This window comes from Erithacus rubecula, assembly GCF_903797595.1.
Source record: "Erithacus rubecula genome assembly, chromosome: 4".
NCBI lineage: Eukaryota > Metazoa > Chordata > Aves > Passeriformes > Muscicapidae > Erithacus > Erithacus rubecula.
In genome coordinates, this window is record NC_136686.1 from 17394087 (window position 1) to 17413209 (window position 19123).

At 36.9% G+C, this 19123-nt stretch overlaps 1 protein-coding gene across 1 annotated transcript in view; it reads left to right on the forward strand.

Annotated features, from left to right (window-relative positions):
- The window catches only part of TXNRD1 (thioredoxin reductase 1), a 35858-nt gene extending 17862 nt beyond the window's left edge, over positions 1-17996 (forward strand). Inside the window, exons 8-15 of the mRNA XM_079304105.1 lie at positions 1305-1530; positions 3603-3695; positions 5385-5461; positions 7071-7227; positions 9307-9414; positions 10762-10857; positions 13015-13149; positions 16298-17996. Coding sequence (XP_079160231.1) covers positions 1305-1530; positions 3603-3695; positions 5385-5461; positions 7071-7227; positions 9307-9414; positions 10762-10857; positions 13015-13149; positions 16298-16360 — 955 coding nt within the window. The 3' untranslated portion in view covers positions 16361-17996. The remainder of the gene's footprint in view (positions 1-1304; positions 1531-3602; positions 3696-5384; positions 5462-7070; positions 7228-9306; positions 9415-10761; positions 10858-13014; positions 13150-16297) is intronic.
- The last annotated feature ends 1127 nt before the right edge of the window (positions 17997-19123 follow it).

The following is a 19123-nucleotide window of genomic DNA, read 5'->3' on the forward strand; positions in this document are numbered from 1 at the left end:
CAGACTGAGGAGCAGTCTGCTTGAAAGAAAATTCTATATTCAGATGTTAAGGAAAGTGGGACTAGCATAGCTGCTGATACTATGAAATTGGTAGAAATCTGTCTTCATGCATTTGGGCAGTCTTGAAACTCATACAACTTTTTTCCCCAGCTACTCAATGAAGGTAATTCAACTTTTGAGAAAACTGGTTTTGAGTGTCTGGTTAATTGCTAATGCCAAGAAAAAAATGTTTTGTGAAGATAAAATATGTTTTCATATCAGAGTAAATTTTGAGTTACTTGATATCTAAACAGAGGTTGGAGTTACAGGCTGGCAAGCCTATAGCAGTGGAATAAATAACTGGCACAATTCCTCTGAAACTAAAGTGCCATGTGGTATGTTTCCTTTTTAATAAGTAGTAATGAAATTAAAGATAACAGATAATACAGCCTGTAAAGTGGTGCTTTAAAGTACCTTCAAGGTGGAGGAGTCAAGAATCCTAGAGTTAAAGACTATCAGATTGAGGCTGTCTTTATAATCTTTACTGAGTTCCTTGGGGTGTAGGAGCTATGCTGTAACCTTTAATTGCACAACAACATTTTATTCCAACATCCTGAAAAAAGGGACACTGATTTTAGATTTAAATCTTCAGAGAATTGTATTGCCAGACTAAGTGTCTGCTGAGTAAGCATGGTGCCTCCATGAATCCTGGCTTTGTGGAGAAGCCCTAGTTTTATGGCCTAGGTCCAAAGTGTGGTAGAACTGATGTAGCTTGATGAAATAGTTGAAAGAAATGAAAAGCAGGCAAAGGAGCATTTTTTCCATAATTTCATACTTCTGTCTTCACCTGTTACTGTGGTTTGTTTTCTGTGTATATCTGACATTGTGTATAATGCTTTAGCAAAAGGATAAGTCATCAAAGTGGTGGTGGTATTTTATCTTAAAGCTGAACCCCTTCCTCTTCTAGTTCTCAGGAGCTAAAATTTGCAGCAAAATATTTAAAGCAAGATTCAGAGGGGAAGTAAACACCTACATTTTTCAACAATTTGGCCTAAATTTCTGTTTAAAAAACGCTCCACATTTTTGTGGTGATTCAGAATTTTCATACTCCTTTTTTTGGTACATGTACTCCTAAATATGAATTTTTCATCTGTCATGCACTGCTTTTGTATTCCAGATGAACTTTCAAAGAATTAAGCTGGGTTTTTCTGTTAGCAGGAAAAGGAATAAAGTTCTATTCTTATGGAAAAAAATTAGATAAACATAAAGCACAATGCATTTTTTATGACTGCCTCTAATTTCTTTTTTTTTTTCTTTTTCCCCAGTGATGACCTTTTCTCTCTGCCTTACTGTCCAGGGAAAACCCTGGTGGTTGGAGCTTCCTATGTTGCCTTGGAATGTGCAGGATTTCTTGCAGGCCTTGGATTAGATGTTACTGTAATGGTGAGATCCATTCTCTTAAGAGGATTTGATCAGGACATGGCAAACAGAATTGGTGAATATATGAAGGAACATGGAGTCAACTTTATCAGGGAGTTTGTGCCAATCAAGGTAGGCTCAATGTGACTATAATTGTTTGGGATATACCTATCATAATGTTTTAAGATGTAAATTATTTAATTAAGGCAAAAGTTAAACTTGCATTATAGTATCTGCTGTGAAATAGAATGAATTCATTTTTCTTTTAAATTAACTCCATGAAACTTAATTAATTGAAAGGTATAATTTAATCTCAGTATTAAAATTCTGGGAGATTACACAGTTCATTGTTTTTATCAGAATTAGTTGGGTTACCTGAGTTGATACATCTATTCATCCTGGTTCTGCAAATGTTGCAGGTACTTGAATTCAGCAGTTCCATCCTGAAAACTGTGAAACTTCTTGCAGACTCATAACTAAGCAGATACCTAATTTAAATAAGATCAGAGTCCAGTGCATCACAGATAGTCTCATTTTTCAGTGCCAGTTCTCAAACTGTCAGCCAGCAAATACTGTTTATATGCTGAGGATTAGTGGAATATCCACAAAAGTAAACAGGCTTTAGAAGTATCCATTGGTATCATTTACTTGGCAGAGTCCTTAAACACTTGCTCAATTTTTCTTGAATTCAGTAAGAGTACTCATGCTGCTACTTAAACACATATATAAGCACATTTATAGGCAAATTCTGGCTTAATTTCAGTCAAATTAGAAGTTCTGCAGCTTTTTCTGATGCAAAATTGCCCTATCAAATACCTCAGAGGGTGCTAACAGTATTTTTATGTTTTTTTCACATTAGTTCTTAATTATTTTGAAATAGTCGAGCAATTTCAATTTGGTGTTAAATCAACATGTTACTGAGTTTAACACTTGGGGCAATCAAACATTAAATTCAGTGAAGACTGTTCCTTTCCACTCTTAGAAGTATCAAGAGCAGCTTTAAAATTGCTCTTGCCAGTTCCTACTGTGGGTCTGAGCCCCTCTCACAGAATGAGAATTGCTGTGAGAAGTCAAAAGTGATGTTTCCAGGAACTTAGTTTTTATGCAGGTTTTTGTTGTGTAAATACTATGCTGTATGAAAAATAGGGATGATTATCTAGTTTTGTTGCAGACATAGCTTTTTGGAAACTCTAATGAGGAATGAGAAAGAAGGAAGTTGTTTTTAGAAGCAGGTCATTTCTACTCAATGGCAAGCAGACCTCTCCAGATGCATCCTGTGATGAGGAGTCCATTGCCATGGTGCACAGTGCCCTTCTGTGTATTTCATCCTGTCCCTTCACTATATGTCTTTGATTTAAATTGATATAAAATACTTGTCCCTTTTTCTGGCTGAGAATATCCTTCAGCTTAAGTTGCTGGGTAGGTTTTCAGCAGGTCTTCTCATCTCTTTCACACACTGTGTTTGAAGTCATACATGTTGTGCTTATTAAAACCCTTCATTAGGACTTTTGAAAACAGAAGATGAATTATTATAAATAATGCTGCCTTTGAACAGAAGCAGTTTAGCACAGTGATCCTTTAAGGTTGGTAGGATGGCACAGTTGACTTTTCTAAATGAAAAAAAAAAAGGAATAAAAACTTCATCAGAAACTTTGCTCTTTCTGCCTCTAAATATTGAACATGAAGTAGGAACAAGGATGTTGTTGAAAAGTACCTTTTCATCTGCAGGATGAACACTAAAATTTCATTAAATTATGTTAAATGACACATACATGCCTCTTGTGTGTACTGCTGAGGGCTTTCTATGACATTGGCTTCCAATGGGTGAAGGGAATGATGGCAGTGCTTGGAGAAAATGTCTGATGGTGTTTCCAGGCGTTGTAACAGCATCCTTCCTACTCACTTCCTCTGTCCCCAGTGAATACAACAGGTCATATGATGACCTTGGAGAAGAACTTCACCATCAGTCCTCTTCTATAAACAAAAATGAGATTTTGTTGTGCTGGTATAAGAATAAACAAAGGGACATTTAAAAACACATTAAAATATGCAAGTAGAAATGTAAAGGATTTTTAGAGTAAGTGCCTAATTTTAGGTCATGGTTAAAACTCTGTCAATGATATGTGGTGGGAAAAATGTACATTTATTTGTTTTTATTTGAAACTTTTTCTTTTTTACCCCATCCAACCCCCAAAATGTTGTAGGTTGAGCAGGTCGAGGAAGGAACTCCTGGAATACTGAAAGTTACAGCCAAGTCCACAACAGGGGACCAAATCATTGAAGGGGAATACAATACTGTGAGTCCTGTCTATATGCATGAAGAATGTGAAATAGCCTTCCATTAAATGTTGATATTTTGTGGGGTGTTTTTATCGACACTTTAAATTTTTAAAAATTACTTTAGTCATTACAATGTGCTAATTGCACACAATCATCAGGTAACTAATCTGCAAATAAAGTCCCAAAGTCAGTGGTTATTTTGCCTTGCCAAATCAATTCACATGCTTTTGAAACCTGTTTCTTTGCTTAGGGGTGTACATGAGCTTGGTCCCATGGAATCAGTTGCAGGATTTTTTCCCAGTGGGATATTTGTAATAAATGATAACTAGTGATTTATAATAGCTTTCATAGTAATTAGGGCATGTGTTGCAGTTAGCACAAAACAATGGTCCGTGCAGGAGTTAAACAAATGGGTGAGTTGTTATCTCAAGACCTGTTGTTGACACATCTCCACAAACACAGCTGTGGCAAGTCAGTCAGGAAACTTCATTACACACTTAAAACAGTATAATTAAAGTGTGCAGGTTTGTTATTGTATGTTCGATTGACTGTTTCCATCACACCTCACTCCACTCATTTTCATAGGCCTTGATGCTGAAAGGAGAAAAAAAAATGGTGAATAGAGTATTTGGAAGCACACATAATGCTTAAAGACAGGGCTTTGCCAGCCTGGGACTTCAGACTGCAAATACTGTGTGCCAGTGACCTTGTTTACCTGTGCATTGCATCAGTCATCCCCTAACAAGGACACACAGTGCATCTGGGAGCCAGCACTGTGAGAAAGTTTAACAATGGCAGCAGAGCTGTTGCACAGGGTTGTAGTACTGGGGACTTTTCTGCTTCATAATAGGGAAAGCTTTTTAGCAAGGAAATCAATACCATCCCTTCATTAAGGAAACTTTTGGTTTCTTATTGCTACATCTTCACTGAAATGCTGTCACTCCTCATAGAAGCTGTGAGCTGTGTGTGCTGCATTTTAAGACCTTCAGCTCTGAAGATGTGGTGTGTTTGATCATCTGTAAGACTTGAAGGAGATTTTGGGATTCCTTCAGGACAGTTCTTTGTTGTCATATGAGAAGCATTATGTAGTTATCTGGGCAGTTGTCCAAGACTACAAAACACATAGCAATTTTCCTTTTGATAGCAAAAGTTGGAACTTGATTTGTTAGAATAGCAGAGTTGATAGTATGGGTAAGAATTTGGCCTGGTCTGAACAAATGTTGAAACATAATGTTCTTTGGCAGTGACTTGGCTAAGAGCCTATATAAGTAAATCATATTTTCACATCAAAAAATACTATTTTATGATATTTTTATTTGCTTAAACATCTGAGTTTCTTTCCTAGAGACCCCTCTCCTTATGGAGCATTTTGATGTCACCTGCTCTGGTAGTCATACCTTGGTGTAAAACTGCAAGGAGATGAAGCATCTGTCCCTAACTAATTGGTTTAGAATACTCATGGGGTATTCTTCTATGGAAAGCTATTTGCCTGTTTTTTACTTTAGCATTAAAACCTGGTATTGTTAGGTTATGCTGGTAATGTGACTTGTCTTAAACTCTGTGAATATACAATGGGTAACAAATGTATTCACCTTACTGTGACCAAGCCTTAGATACTAATCTCTAGTATATATTTAAGATAATAGTCAAAGGAAAAAGCACTTTTGAGTCTTTAAAAATCAATCATGTGCCTTGCTGTTCTGCAGGTGTTGCTGGCAATTGGACGAGACCCATGCACAAGAAAAATTGGTTTGGACAAAGTCGGAGTGAACATCAATGAAAAGTAAGGACAGATGTCTGTGTACCACTCACTGCTGGTCTTGTGTCATTTACTGTTACTATGGTAGTGGTGCAGAGACATCCAAAAGTTTTGAGGAAAAATTTGTCTCCTGTTTGTGTGCACTTGGATGGGAGATCATGTAGCAGATAAGTGCATTTTCTCCCATAGTACTGCTACACTTGGTTTTTTGTTGCTGAAATGCCAGTTTCTAATTCCTGGGAGAAAAAAGTATCTATTTCATTCTTTCTAGATTTACAGGTCTATCTTAGCTTCCTCCTCTTACAGGGTTTTCTAGAATCTGTCAGTTGTTCCTTGTACTCTCTTTGTCTCATCTCCTTGCTTTTATCACCTCTTGGAGCAAAAATTTGTTTGCTCATACAGGCTTTTAGAGCAGTTAATTTTGTTTATATTTTAATTTAAATGCTACTATATGTTATTTTGAGAGATAAGGTTCAAGTAGCATTCCTTAAACTCCCAGGTGAAATTCTTGATGTGTTTTCTATTTTGGAGGGTTTTATTTCTTACTTTGAAGTAACCCTTGGGTACAATCTGTGCCTCCTGTAGATGAGTGTTTGATATTTAATGTAGTAAGGTTATTGCACCAGGGAGTGGAGCTATCTGTAACATTTTGAATATTGGTAAGTAAAACATCTTGCAGGCATATGGGTCCTGAGATTTTTGCTTTGCAGAAAAGACAAGGGACCATGACTTTAACCAGAGCAGAGCTTTTATATATGAATGCAGTAACTGATGTTGTCAAGGGGAAAAATTGTGATATTCCAAATAAGTGGAAATTTTTGTCCACTCAAAATTGGCAGACCCGTGTTAGCTTGTAGAACACATCTTTTTCATGTCAGGACACCTATTACTAGCTTAATAGAATGAACCATAAAGTTATTAGCATAAACTGTATAATTTTTAACAAGTGCAAAATTGAGGAAGTTGAATTTTTAATATGGGAATTGCCACTGATCTCTCGAGTAACTGTGTGACTATTTCTGTGTCTGATTAGGTTTCCCTGTTACATGTGTTTCCTGTGGTGATTACTGCACTATCTCATTTATTGATGAAGTAGGAAATATTAAAAATTAAAAACTTCCATTAGCTCAGTGCACTTACAGCTTGCCGGCTGTCCCTTAGGTAAGGTGTGTAACAGCTTGACCTGTCCCTGTGTAGGAGCCTGAAGGATAAGTTTCTATAAACATCTTCAGCCACTGGACTGAAATTTCAGTAGTAGAAAAATTGTTTTGTCCTACAAATGGAATGGGAGAAATGTCTCTTCCTGTCATTCCTGAAAGCTGCCAGTACACAGCTGAGCTGGTGGTAGAGGGTGTTTCAGTAAGAGGTTTATGCTTCACCTCAGTGTTTCAGGAGATGAATTGAAGCTTCTCAAGCTACCTCCTTATCCAATGTGTGAATTCCTGTAGTTTTGGTCAAATTTGCTCTACTTTATACTCCTGTTGAAGACTGTAAGATTATGAATATGAATTCTTCCCCTCATACTTCACATACAAGTTTTTCTCTTAAAGCTAAGGAGCCTGCAATGTTATTTACACCTCCAGCCTTCACAGCTGAGCAGTTAGATTTTTTTCCTTGTTAATTCCAATTGCAGAACAGGAAAAATCCCTGTCAATGATGAGGAGCAGACAAACGTGCCATATATCTATGCTGTTGGAGATATCCTGCAGGACAAGCTGGAACTCACACCAGTGGCAATCCAAGCAGGAAGGTTGTTAGTTCAGAGGCTTTATGCTGGGGCAGCCACTAAGGTAAGGAACCAGTTGCCACAAAATACTGTCACTGTTCTGCTTCTAAGTGCAGAGTGCAAGTCTGCTTGCTTATGGAAAACCCAGTAGAATTTTAAGGATTAGCTTTGATGATCATTTTAATTTTCCCCTGGCAAAGATATTACTTCGGCTAATTGTGTAGGATGAAATTAATACCTTATGGATTAAGCAGTAGTCTCTTTTTTTCTTTCCTATTAAGAGGGTTTAGTTTTCTCTCAGAGTATAATGATAATGAAATTAACAGAGATCATTTAACTTTTTTTTTAAATTATACTGCCTTCCCTAAAAGTCAGCAGTCTTTCCCATCCTGTTAATTGCTTTAACACCAATTCAAAGGCAGTTTACTAAACCTATCTACAGTCCCTAAATAGAGTGTAATAGGGTTTGTGCTATTTTCACAAATGTTTTTCACTTCTCATCTGTATGTTTTCAGTGTAATACACAGAGATAATTGCAGTTGAATATGAGTGCAAAGGAAGATTAGATGTACCAGTAACTCAGCAGGTGTTTGTACCTGAGTAGTTGAATTAATGGATTCAGTGTTTGTTTCATACTAGTGCAGTTCTGGGTTTCAGCCAGCTTATGGTTGTTCAAATGGGAGGAACGTGGGTACTCATTTACACCTTATGTTTAAGCCAGAAGGAAAGGAGACTGCCTTTAAAGAATTGTTACACTGATATGGATGCTTGTTCTCACCTTTATAATCATATGGCATGACCCTAAATGTTTCTCCCTTTCAGAGTCTGCTGTATTCATAACAAGTTCAACTATCAGCCAGATTTAGAGCTTGATTGAGTTGTTTGTTTTACATTGACAGGGACTGCTTTAACAGAATCCTGAATCAGTGGGCATAATGTCATTGAATTAGCCAGGCAAGATTTAAGTAACTGTAGCAGAAGCCAATTTTTTTTTTATTGCAGCAATGCTATGGATATGTCTTAATTTACATTTTATGCCAGATAAGTCTCTTAAGGTACAAAAATTGTTATGCTGCCAAAGGAAGCATTCTTATTCAGTGAATCCAAGAAACGAGTAACTGCTTTAAAAAAATGGGAGTGTGGCTTACACTGCCTTTGTAACAAATCTGGAGAAGGTGATTGAAACATAGTGAGGTGTTTTGGATAGGTGGGGCAAGAACAGTAATCAGCATCTTAGTTGTTCCCCAGTGATAATGGAAATTAATTAGAGTTGAAATATGTAGAAAATAAAATTGCTAGAAATGAAATAGAGCTGACCAACTGACCTGTTAGTCTGCTATGGCAGAATGACTCATATGGTGGATATGGGAAGGGCAGTGGATGTTTGTTTATTTTTGAGTCTAGTAAAGGCTTTTGTCACTGTCTCCATAACATTGCCATGGACAAATGGATGAATTGCAGGTTGGGCAGTGAGGTCAGTTTAGAACTGGCTGAACAGACAAACTCAAAGGGCTGTGACCAGCATTCCAGAGACCAGCTGAAGGCCAGTCACCAGTGGTGTGCCACAGGCTTGGACTTGGATCCAGTGCTGTTTAACATCTAAATTATTGGATCTGGATGCTGAGAACAAGTGTGCCTCAGAAAGTTTGGAGATGATACAAAACTGGGAGAAGTGCCAAGTTTTCCCTGTCCCCCCAAATACTCATACTTCATGTCATTGGTTCTTTGGCAATGCTAGGCCACAGCTGATGAAAAATGGGTTTTGGATGGTAGTGGTGCCCTTGCAGCATCCCCAGCTAAAAATTGCATGCTTTGTAGAAGTGGTTGAACAGGCTACTTTTTATCTCCAGTTTGACCTGTGATCTGCTACATTTTTAAAATGGGGCACTGAATTTCCTTTTCCATATAATCAGTGTATACTAATGTTAGTGTGACTTTAAATTGTCTTTTTGTTCTTGCTGTAATTAACACCTCTGGAATGGACAAACACAAAACTGTACCTTAATTTAAGACAATTTAAAAAAACAAAAGGACTTTCAGACTTGTGAATAATCAAGCTTTTCTTGCTGTGTTTCAGACTGCTGTATGCTGGTTTTATTACTGATGTTGTGTGTGTTTCTGTTTTGTTTTGAATGCTGTACAGTGTGACTATGTGAATGTTCCAACTACTGTATTTACTCCTTTGGAGTATGGAGCCTGTGGGTACTCTGAAGAGACTGCAGTGGAGAAATTTGGGGAGGAAAACATTGAGGTAAATGCCTTAATTTTATCTGGGTTTTAGTTTTCCAATTTGTAATTTGAAATAGTGTTAAGAGTCAATTAAAACAGCATTTTGTTCTCTAATGTAAGGGCAGGAGGTGACTAGGTACATTTTTTGTCTTCCTTGGCTGTTCTTAGACATGTTATAAAAATAATCCTCAATTCCAATAGCTATAATTGCAGATATGTTCTATTTTTGGAAAAGAGAGGCTTAAAGGTGGAATATTTGGTTTAAAAAGGAAGAGAAAAAGGGTTTCTTTGTGTCTGCAAATACTTCAGGATAAATTTAAGCTGGGCATGTGCTGGAAGCAATGCACTTTATTGGCAAAGTGGAGCTTTTGTACCTACAGCATGGCAAATTCCTTACCATAATGATTTTTACATAATAAAGCCAAATGCTCATTTTTCCTGTTTACTTTGACTGTACAAAGAGGTATGTGCTTAATTTTACTCATGTGAGCAATCCCTTTTCATTCCCTGGGATTGCTGGTCAGGAGTGAAATTAGACAAATATAAGCTCTTAGTGCCTGAGGCTGTTCTTCCAAAATGCTGTACTGACCACACTACAGAAAGCATGAGGGGAGGAAATCTCACAATAAACTGAACTTTTATGTCCTGCAAATATCACCTGAGGAGCATTATTTACAGAAATAAGCAATTAAGTGGTAGTGCATGAAGTTGAGAACTTGTCCCTGCTCTTAGCTGACATTTTCTCATTCAGACTGTGGAGAAAAATAAGTAAATACAGCTCAAAATGGCAGTGTGCCAAATACTGTTAACCTGACCACAGGAAAAAGGCTTAAATGCTTTTCTACCCACAAAGTTTGTATATACCCAGTCAAATTTTTGTTATTGAGTGAAATTCTTCATGTTATATGTGGAACACTGAACCCTTTATTCTGAAAAATGTGCTTTTGCTTTTCAAAGCTTTTTTTTTTTTTTTTTTTTTTTTAATGTGCACCCAGAAGCATTTGAGTTCTGGCTAAATTCTCATTTAGTGTATTCTGACCTCTTTATTGTGTCACTTTATTGGCTTTTTTTTTGCAAGCCTCAGTAAGATTATTGAGTCACTTGTGTTATTGTAATTTAATAAGAGCATGGTGAACTGTGTCTTGGTAGTCTAATATTCTTATGGCTTCTCCTTTTCTAATTATTGGATGACACTAGTACTTGTTTTGAAGAGACTTCTGTCTTTGGCATTTATTAAGGGAAAAGGGTACCATCATGATTTCAGATATTCTAAATGCTGTGTACCTAGTTCATTATTTAAAATAATCAGGCAGCTTTTGGAAAATCATGCTCTCTGCTTGGAAATAATACAGCTTTATTTTATTTCCAGGTGTACCATAGTCATTTCTGGCCTCTGGAGTGGACTGTGCCATCCAGAGATAACAACAAATGCTATGCAAAGATAATTTGCAATATTCAAGATAACGTAAGTGCATCTTTCCAGGGAAAACAATATCTGTATGTTTATCATAGGACCTGTTGATGATACAACAGCTATAAATAGGTTCTTTTTAACAAATTAAAATTAATTTAAATTTGCCTACCTTTTGAAGTGTAATAAATATTTATAGTGATGCATACATGTATGTACAAAACCAACTCCCAGTAAAATACAAAATTCTGCTATTGCTATTTAATACTTGTTCCATATATGTAAAATAAGAAGTAGAGATCTTAAGGACTGTTCAATAACTTTGAGAAATGAGCAAATCAATCCATGTAAAAATGTTTAGGAGTTTTATTGTTTTCTTCTGTCCTCCCCAACTTGGACATTCTTTTCTGGGATATTCTTCTCTATGAAATTGAAGTCTCTCAGAAACCATCACAGCTTGTAACCTCTCCAAATTCACCTGTGTTCATAAAACTCTTGAGCTTGTTCTAACAGGATAATGTATCTTGCCTGCACAAGTCCCATTTAGGGTGATAATGCCCAGATTATCCTTGGACTAGGATCAAATTTCCTGGTCATGGAAATGTACAGTACCTGCTAAAGCAAAAGCAAAACTAGTAACTGGTTAGAAAAATTGATGTGCCCTGCCCATCTCAGAATCATCATCATCTGTTATAAAATTTAGTTGATTTTAATAATAAAAGTTATTATGAAGCATAATATTCTATTAAAATGTATTCCTGTTAAGATGGTAGCATAGCTATCTGTTCTTTAAGAAAAAAACAAAATTTACTTCACCTATATTAATTTTTCTTAGATACAGTTTTATCTTCCTGCAGTCTTTGCATGCATCATGTCACCATTTTGTAAAATTTGCAAACCTGTCAGGTTTTGCCCATCTCCTCTTTCTGGAGGAGTTTGCAGTAGTTTGGAAGGTATTTTAGAACCTTTGGCTATGCTCTAATCCAACATTACTTAAGAAAATGTGAAGGTTTAATGGTGATTTAAAGTGTTTCATTAATTTATTTTCACTTCCTGTCCTGAAAAAATATATTTAAACATCTAGAGGTAGTGTTGAAAGTTACCTTGGGGAAAAAAAATAGTTCAGTAACTATTTAAAACTCTCATTGCCTTGGTTTCATTACTATGGTTTTATTTTCACATATGTCCATATTTTTAAAGGAAAATAAAGATAATTCCATTTTACTTATTACCCAATTATAGATTTTCTTATTTAAATAAAGCCTGTGGTAAATCTCAGTCCTTGGACTTACTGAAAGAATAATCTTTCAGTAGTGTCCACTTTACCCAGTATATGTGACATTTAGCAGGAAGAGCAGGTAACTTTTGATACTCAACTGGGCTACAGCTGTGGTCACCAAAATCTGATTAATTCCCTGAAGGCCACTAAAGCCCACAGCAGTTGACATGTGCTAAATTTTCATGTTCCTCCCTTTAAGAAAAGCAGGTCAGGTCAGTACAGCTTGTTCTGCTGGATGTTTTCTGAGGATGTATGTGCAGTATGATGTGTTCTGCAACTGAACAGGAGGATAGATACCTTCCTGTGAATAGTACCTTCCTTGTAACTGGATGGGGTTTTTGCCAGTCTCTAAGTGTATTATCTCCCACTAAGCATCAACACTGCCACAAGAGTCACTGGCAGTTCAGTTATGATAGACTTCTTGCTATGTCTGGTTGGCCACAACTTCAGGTTGTGGTCCTTTCCTGTGAGCAACTATCAAACTGAAAATTCTTCAACAGATACAGCCCATGTAGCCACCTACCACAGGCCATCATACCAAAAATCTTTGTGCAGAGCATTCTGCTTTACTTAGGCAAGTGTTCTGTTGGCATGAGTGGAGTAACTCACCTGAATAAAATTTCAGACACATGTAATTGAGCACAGACCATAGAGTGTGTTAAATTTGCATGCTCTTGATGTACTCCTGTACAAAACTAGGTAAGAAAGCTGACTCCTGAGTTCCTACTTGAATCTTTAGAGAGAGAGAACAAAATTACACCATGTCACATCTGTTGGAGCTAATGATAGTTCACATTTTAGTGGTTACATTAATTTGTGATATGTTTTGTGAGCTGATTAAATTATATACTCTGAATAAGAAAACTTTACACGTTGTCTAAAGAGAATTAAATTCATGACTGTGCTTGCATTTGATTATCTTTGGCATTTAGGAGAGAGTCATTGGTTTCCATATCCTTGGTCCAAATGCTGGAGAAGTCACCCAAGGGTTTGCAGCTGCTATTAAATGTGGGTTGACAAAAGAACAGCTGGACAACACTGTAGGAATTCACCCTGTCTGTGCAGAGGTTTGTATACAAAGCCACCTCAAAGCCCTGCTTTCATGGCATTCTGGGGTAAAGTATTGGAAATATGAATAACAGAGCTCTATTAAAGAGGTCCAAGTTTGCAGGAAGGTTGGGGGGAGGAAAAGAGAGGAAATTATCTGGTTTTAATACTTAGAATTCTAACTCTTAGGTTTAGTCTGGGATATTTCATTTTTTGTGTGTGTATTTATTTGTGAAAAGTTTATGGCTTCCCTTAATCTACTTCTCTCTCTACTGCAGAGTATAGAATTTTTTATCCCACTCAAGATTATGAAGGGTTCAAATACTATTTCTGCTTAAGTGGTTGTCAAAGCTACATTAGTGTAGTCAAAATAGGCTTAAAAACTGGTGCTGGGAAAGGGGACCAGCTACATGACAATTTTTTTATTAAGCTGTCTCCTCTTAAAGATCTTTTCTTTGTCCTGTAGGCCTTCAATTCATGAAGCCACACAAATATTTCTTCTTTTTATCTTGCTGTTCCTCTTTAATAAAGAGCTGAATTTTCTCTAGCAGGAGTGGGACAGGTCCTCCCACATGTTAATCAGAGATTGATTTTAGTAGCATTAGGACCAGTTTATATTAGCTGAGGATCCCTGAAAGCTTGTTTATGAAGTCTTCATACAGAGTCTCTGGCTGTGTTAGAAGCAGAGCAGTACAAGGGTGCACCAGCATGCTGCTCTGCAGAAGTGACATCCACCTCTCTGATTTCCAATATTCAAGGTGCTTAGGTAAAAGCAATGTTATAAGAACTCCATTAATGGAATGGACAGCTAGCAATCTGAATCATCTTCAAAGTATCCCAAATATAGATTCTGGTCTTCTTAGTACCATCTAATGGTGTTCTTGGAGGTGCTCAAAGAGGGGTAGCAGGTCCTTTTCCTACCAGGGGCCCTGTGGAGATCTTTGAGGTAGGCATTCAAACCTGTGAACTCAAGTGGGGTATTAGCATATGCAGTGTGAAGAGATGATGAGAGTCATAATTTATTCTGGACATCTGAGCTGCTAAAATTGAAACTGAATAGAATGATGATTAGACATAATTCAGGGAGGTAATTTCAGATAATCATATTTGTTTGAGTGGGGGAGGAAGAAATTGGCTCAGGAGAAATAAGCTATTTAAAAGCTCCAGGGAACAGCAATCATTTTTAGTGACAGTCTTCAAAAGGGTTTTTTATGCTTTTACTTAATTTAATCTCTTGAGCAGTAAACAAAAATCAAAGTGCAAGATGGCACTCTTTGATTAGAAAAATGCTTGAAAACTGGGATTTGTGAGGAATAAGCATATTGGATGAATAGAATGATGGATAATATCACTGTTATTTTTGCTACATCCCTGTAAAAGTTAAGAAAAAGGAAGTCTGGTTTGAACAGGAAAGGTACAATGTTACAGGGTCAAGTGCTGACTTCTTCACTGGCACTAGTACTAATTAATTGCTAAGTCTCCTATGAAACATGGTTTAATTCCACTTGAGGAAAACCTTAAGACTGAGGGTCCCATTCTCACTGCTTACAAATGCTCACTGCTTACAAATTCTCACTGCTCTTCTTGGAGCAGGATTTTATTCTGCAGAAAACAGGAGCTCAGAATGGAATTTCTTGCAAGTTTAAGTCCAAATAACTGCAAGTACAGAACTGGTAGGAACACAGCCCTTCAGAGAATTACATCTCAGCCTCAACTGCACTGTGCTGCCTGAAATTCAGGGGGGTACTATTGATCATCTGTGATAAAGAGGAATTATTTTTTGAAAGCTGGGATGATTCTTTCAGGTAGCTAATGATGGCTTTCCAGCCATTGGATCTAAGGTTTTTAACTTCACTTAAGTAACAAACAAATTCTGCCCAAAAATACATGTTTCCAGCAATTATCAAATTACTCCAGCTGGCTTACTAGGTAGCAGTGTGGTCTCCTCCCACACCTGGAGTTTGCAGTCTGGCCAGGAGGAAAGCAGATGTATTCTGTGCTTTTTAATCTTGGTCTTTTGAAGTGAAATAATAAATTAAGAATTCCGTATGTTGTCAGGCTGTGGATCAGAAATAAAGTCTTCAAACTGCTCTCTCAATACATGCACTACATTTTAGATAAGTCACTGTTCTTCTGCCATATTTATTAGACATGCATTTGTCTTCCTGATTTGTGTATAATGCTTTATGTGCTTATAGAAAGTGGAAGAGGTTTATCATTTATTGATGTTGTTCTCTGAAGAGCTGCTAGCAGCCTTAATGCAGCAAAGCTTCTGCTTAGAGAAATATAGGTCTTTCTGATCCCCATTATCTTCAGATACTTCAGTGTTATTTGCATAGCTGAAATGTGTATGTATTTTATTCTATGCTAAATTTATTCTTCCTGAGAGATGACTTTGATGACAACTAATTATTGCAACTTTGAAGCAATTAGATAGCAGTGGTTTTTATTTCCTTTTTTCCTTTCTATATTATATGTATGCAAACCCATGCAATTATTTGCATAGTAAAGTACCAGTATTAAACAAATTTTTGTAGAATTGTCCATCTCAAATTTAATCTGTTAATTTTGCAATAATTATTTAGGAATAATATATGTATATTATTTTCTTCAATGTGACTTGAAAGCAGTAAAGATTGGAATTTTTCAAACTAGTTTTACTCAGTATTTTCATAGCTATTGTCAAGAGGACATAGATCCCAGACATAATACCTCCATCAGCAATCACTTCCACATTTCTATAATGTCTAGAAAGGCACAAAGGCAAAATTCTCTCCAAGTGCTCAGGCCTTGAGTTAACTTCACTTTCCCAAACAAAGAAGTTTTCTTTGAGCCATAAAGACACTTATTCATTAGGTGTACTGGAGTTTATTATTGCTGAGCTTGTTCCCACTGTAAAAACTTAGGAGCATTAAGACAAGAAGTGGTATAAAGCCGTGTGACTTCCTTAATTCTTTACTTTTCACTGTAAAATGAAGAGAAGAACAAAAGTTATTTGTATGCATGTGTGCTGTTTAATGGCTGTTTAAAGGATTTACATGTATGATATTCATTATTATTTTCTTACTTTAAGAAATGGCTGCTGTTTTGAGCATCATGCCCAAGTTAATCTTCCTGGTGAAAAAAAAAATTGCCATACTGAGAGTTTTCTTTCTTCTTTGTCTCAAGGTATTCACCACCCTGTCTGTGACTAAGCGTTCTGGTGAAAACACCACTGTGAGTGGATGCTGAGGTTAAATTCCCCCATTCTTGCTGTTGCCAGAGACTGACTTTCATCACAGTGTCTGACTCCTGCAATTCAGATGGAATGTTTTGGGAGAAGTCACCCTTGGACACCTGCAGAAATGTGTAGAGCTTAACCTGGACATTCCATCGTCCTAAGGAGAAGAGCTCAGTGGGAATTGGTCACTTGTGGTGCCTGGCTGGCAATTAGCAATGCAATGGGAATCTTGACTGTCTGGTTGGTGATTAGCAGAGCATTTAATGAATGCTTTCATGAAGTCATAGCCTGAAGCCTGCATTGTCTGGTGGGCAGTGATGGAAGAACTGCTAGCACAGCTGGACAACAACTGTTTTGGTTTGGCTTTATTCCTCTTTAGTTTCTCTCCTGAACGTTCCTTTCTAGGTCTTTCCAGAACAAAGAACTTCCCAACCCAGAAAAATCCCCCTCAAGTTCAGTAATTGTATCAGATAAAATAGCTCCTGTGTTCTGGGTCATGACACAGCAAATGCAAGATCTCCTCATGAGCATGCTCTTTACCAGCTCACGTGCCTATGGACTGCAAGTTCTGCTTGTTTGATCATAGGAAGAAAATAGCCTTGGAAAAAAGTTTAGTACCACCTAAAATAACATACTTCTTGCCTTCTAATCTGACTCCATTGTGACTTTTTATTTAGAGAGCCTTATTTGTGAAAGCATTCTTCTCAGTGAGAAATTAAAATAATGGATTAAGGCCTTTTGATACAAAAGTTGTTGTGTTTCTTCCCTGAAATCAAGCATATAACACAGATGTGATGAACTTAGCACTTCTTGTAGCTTATGTGGTTTAATGAATCTGATTTGGAGCTGACAGAATTCCAATGTTAAATGAATTGTACTTCTAAGAACTCTGTGCAACTTCCTTAAATTTGAGTAAGTTTCTTTCTTTCTAAGTGAGCTGCCATAAGCTGCACTGTTTCAGGTCTAAACTTTGAACAGGCCACTTTGAACACAAAAGTGTTGAGATTTCCTAGAGATTAGTGAGCCCTTAGAATAAAAAAAAAATACACAACCAAACAACACCCCCCCAAAAAACCACAACCAAACAAACCCTCCAGCCAAAGTCCAAAAACCAGTAGTGAAAAATCTGTAGTGGACCCTGTCTATGGTCCAAAAGTTCTGTTTAGTTCTACATGTTCCATGTTGTATATTTAATTAAGAAAACAATACTTTTAAAGCAGAGGTTTCTATTAAAATACCAAATTCTTGAATATCCCTTCTGTGTTGGGTAAGCTGAATATTTATTTGTTAAGAAATGGCAAAAATGCCCCTTTGTAATGGAAATGAATGTGTTTTTTGGACTGTTTTTCCATTTCTTTCTCTTTTAGCTGAAAGATTCAGATTTCTTTTATTAAATGGTTTTTGGGAGTTCAGTAGTGTGGTGTGAACAGGGGGTGAATTTCTGTGGGCAGAATGCTTCATGCCTAAATTTCTACCTGGTAACAAATTCTTGTATTTCTACTGAGATTTCTAAAATAGTGTTGTAAGTTATTTTTATAAATCCATACATAACTGAAGGATTTAAAAACATGTTTTGTATGGTATCTAGAATGGTCTGTGATGGTATTTTTCTGGCCAGTTTAATAAATAAATCGATTTGCACAAGCAGATGCTCCTTTTGATGCCTCTTCCAAGCAGAGGGTGGCAGCAAGGTGGCTGTTTTTTCCAGGGCCAGAAGAGGGCACCCTGACAAATCCAGCTTGATTTGCCTTTGTCCCTCAAATTTTGAAGGTGGATATTTCTCTGAAAAGCAGGGTTTAAGTCTGTTTCATGTGCATTTGTTTTGTATGTTAGACACTGGAGAAGGACATAATTAAAAATAAAAGATAATTAGGAAACAAATATTTCACTATTTTCACCAGCTGCCATCCATGTAACTTCTGAGAGCCCAGGAGTGCAGGTTCCTGAGCTGTTGTTGTGTTAAGAAAGTCAGGTCCTGGAGACCAGGATCAAAGGGTTTCCTGCAGGGAATCAAGATATGTATGAGCTTGGCTTTTCAAGAGTGAACCTACACATATCTATTCTTATGGGTCATATCATCATTAATGATGCATGTTTCTACACTAATTGTTTACAGTTCAGTAGGTATTGGGTTTAATTACTTGTATTTTTACTATAAATGTTAAATTGTGAGACTTTTTTTTAGTAGGGCTTTTTCTATTAATTCTCCATAAGGAAGACATTTTCAGGTGTGTATTTACATCATCTGTGCATGATGATAGAGGTGTATAATATAAAATCACATAACAATTTATTAAATGCCAAAGTTAAGTATTCACTGTTTTTATCAAACTAAGCATAATTTGGGTGATGCATGCTTTGGAAGAACATACTAGGAAATTGACTGAGTTAATCAGTATTTATGTTCTGCTCATACTTGTTACTAACATCTTTGGATGCTCTTACATAAATGTTAGAATTCTCAGATACCACAGATAAAAATGTTGACAGGATATTTCACAGATTTGAACAGGGAATTTGGCAGTGTTTGCTGACAGCTCCCAGAAATTTTTTTTTCTCATTTCCCCCCCCCCCCTTTTTTTAAAGCTCTCCTGCCCCAGCTGTTCATTCCCATTTTACCCCTCTTCCCTTGGTGTGAGTTTTCTGAGAGATCCTAACTTTCCTGTAAGTCTAGCATTCCAACTTGCATCCCACCTTCCCTCCTTTGAGCCCTGCTGCCTGCCCAGAGCCCCAGTGCAGGAGGATCCCTTGTTGTAGAGCCTGTGTTGGACAAG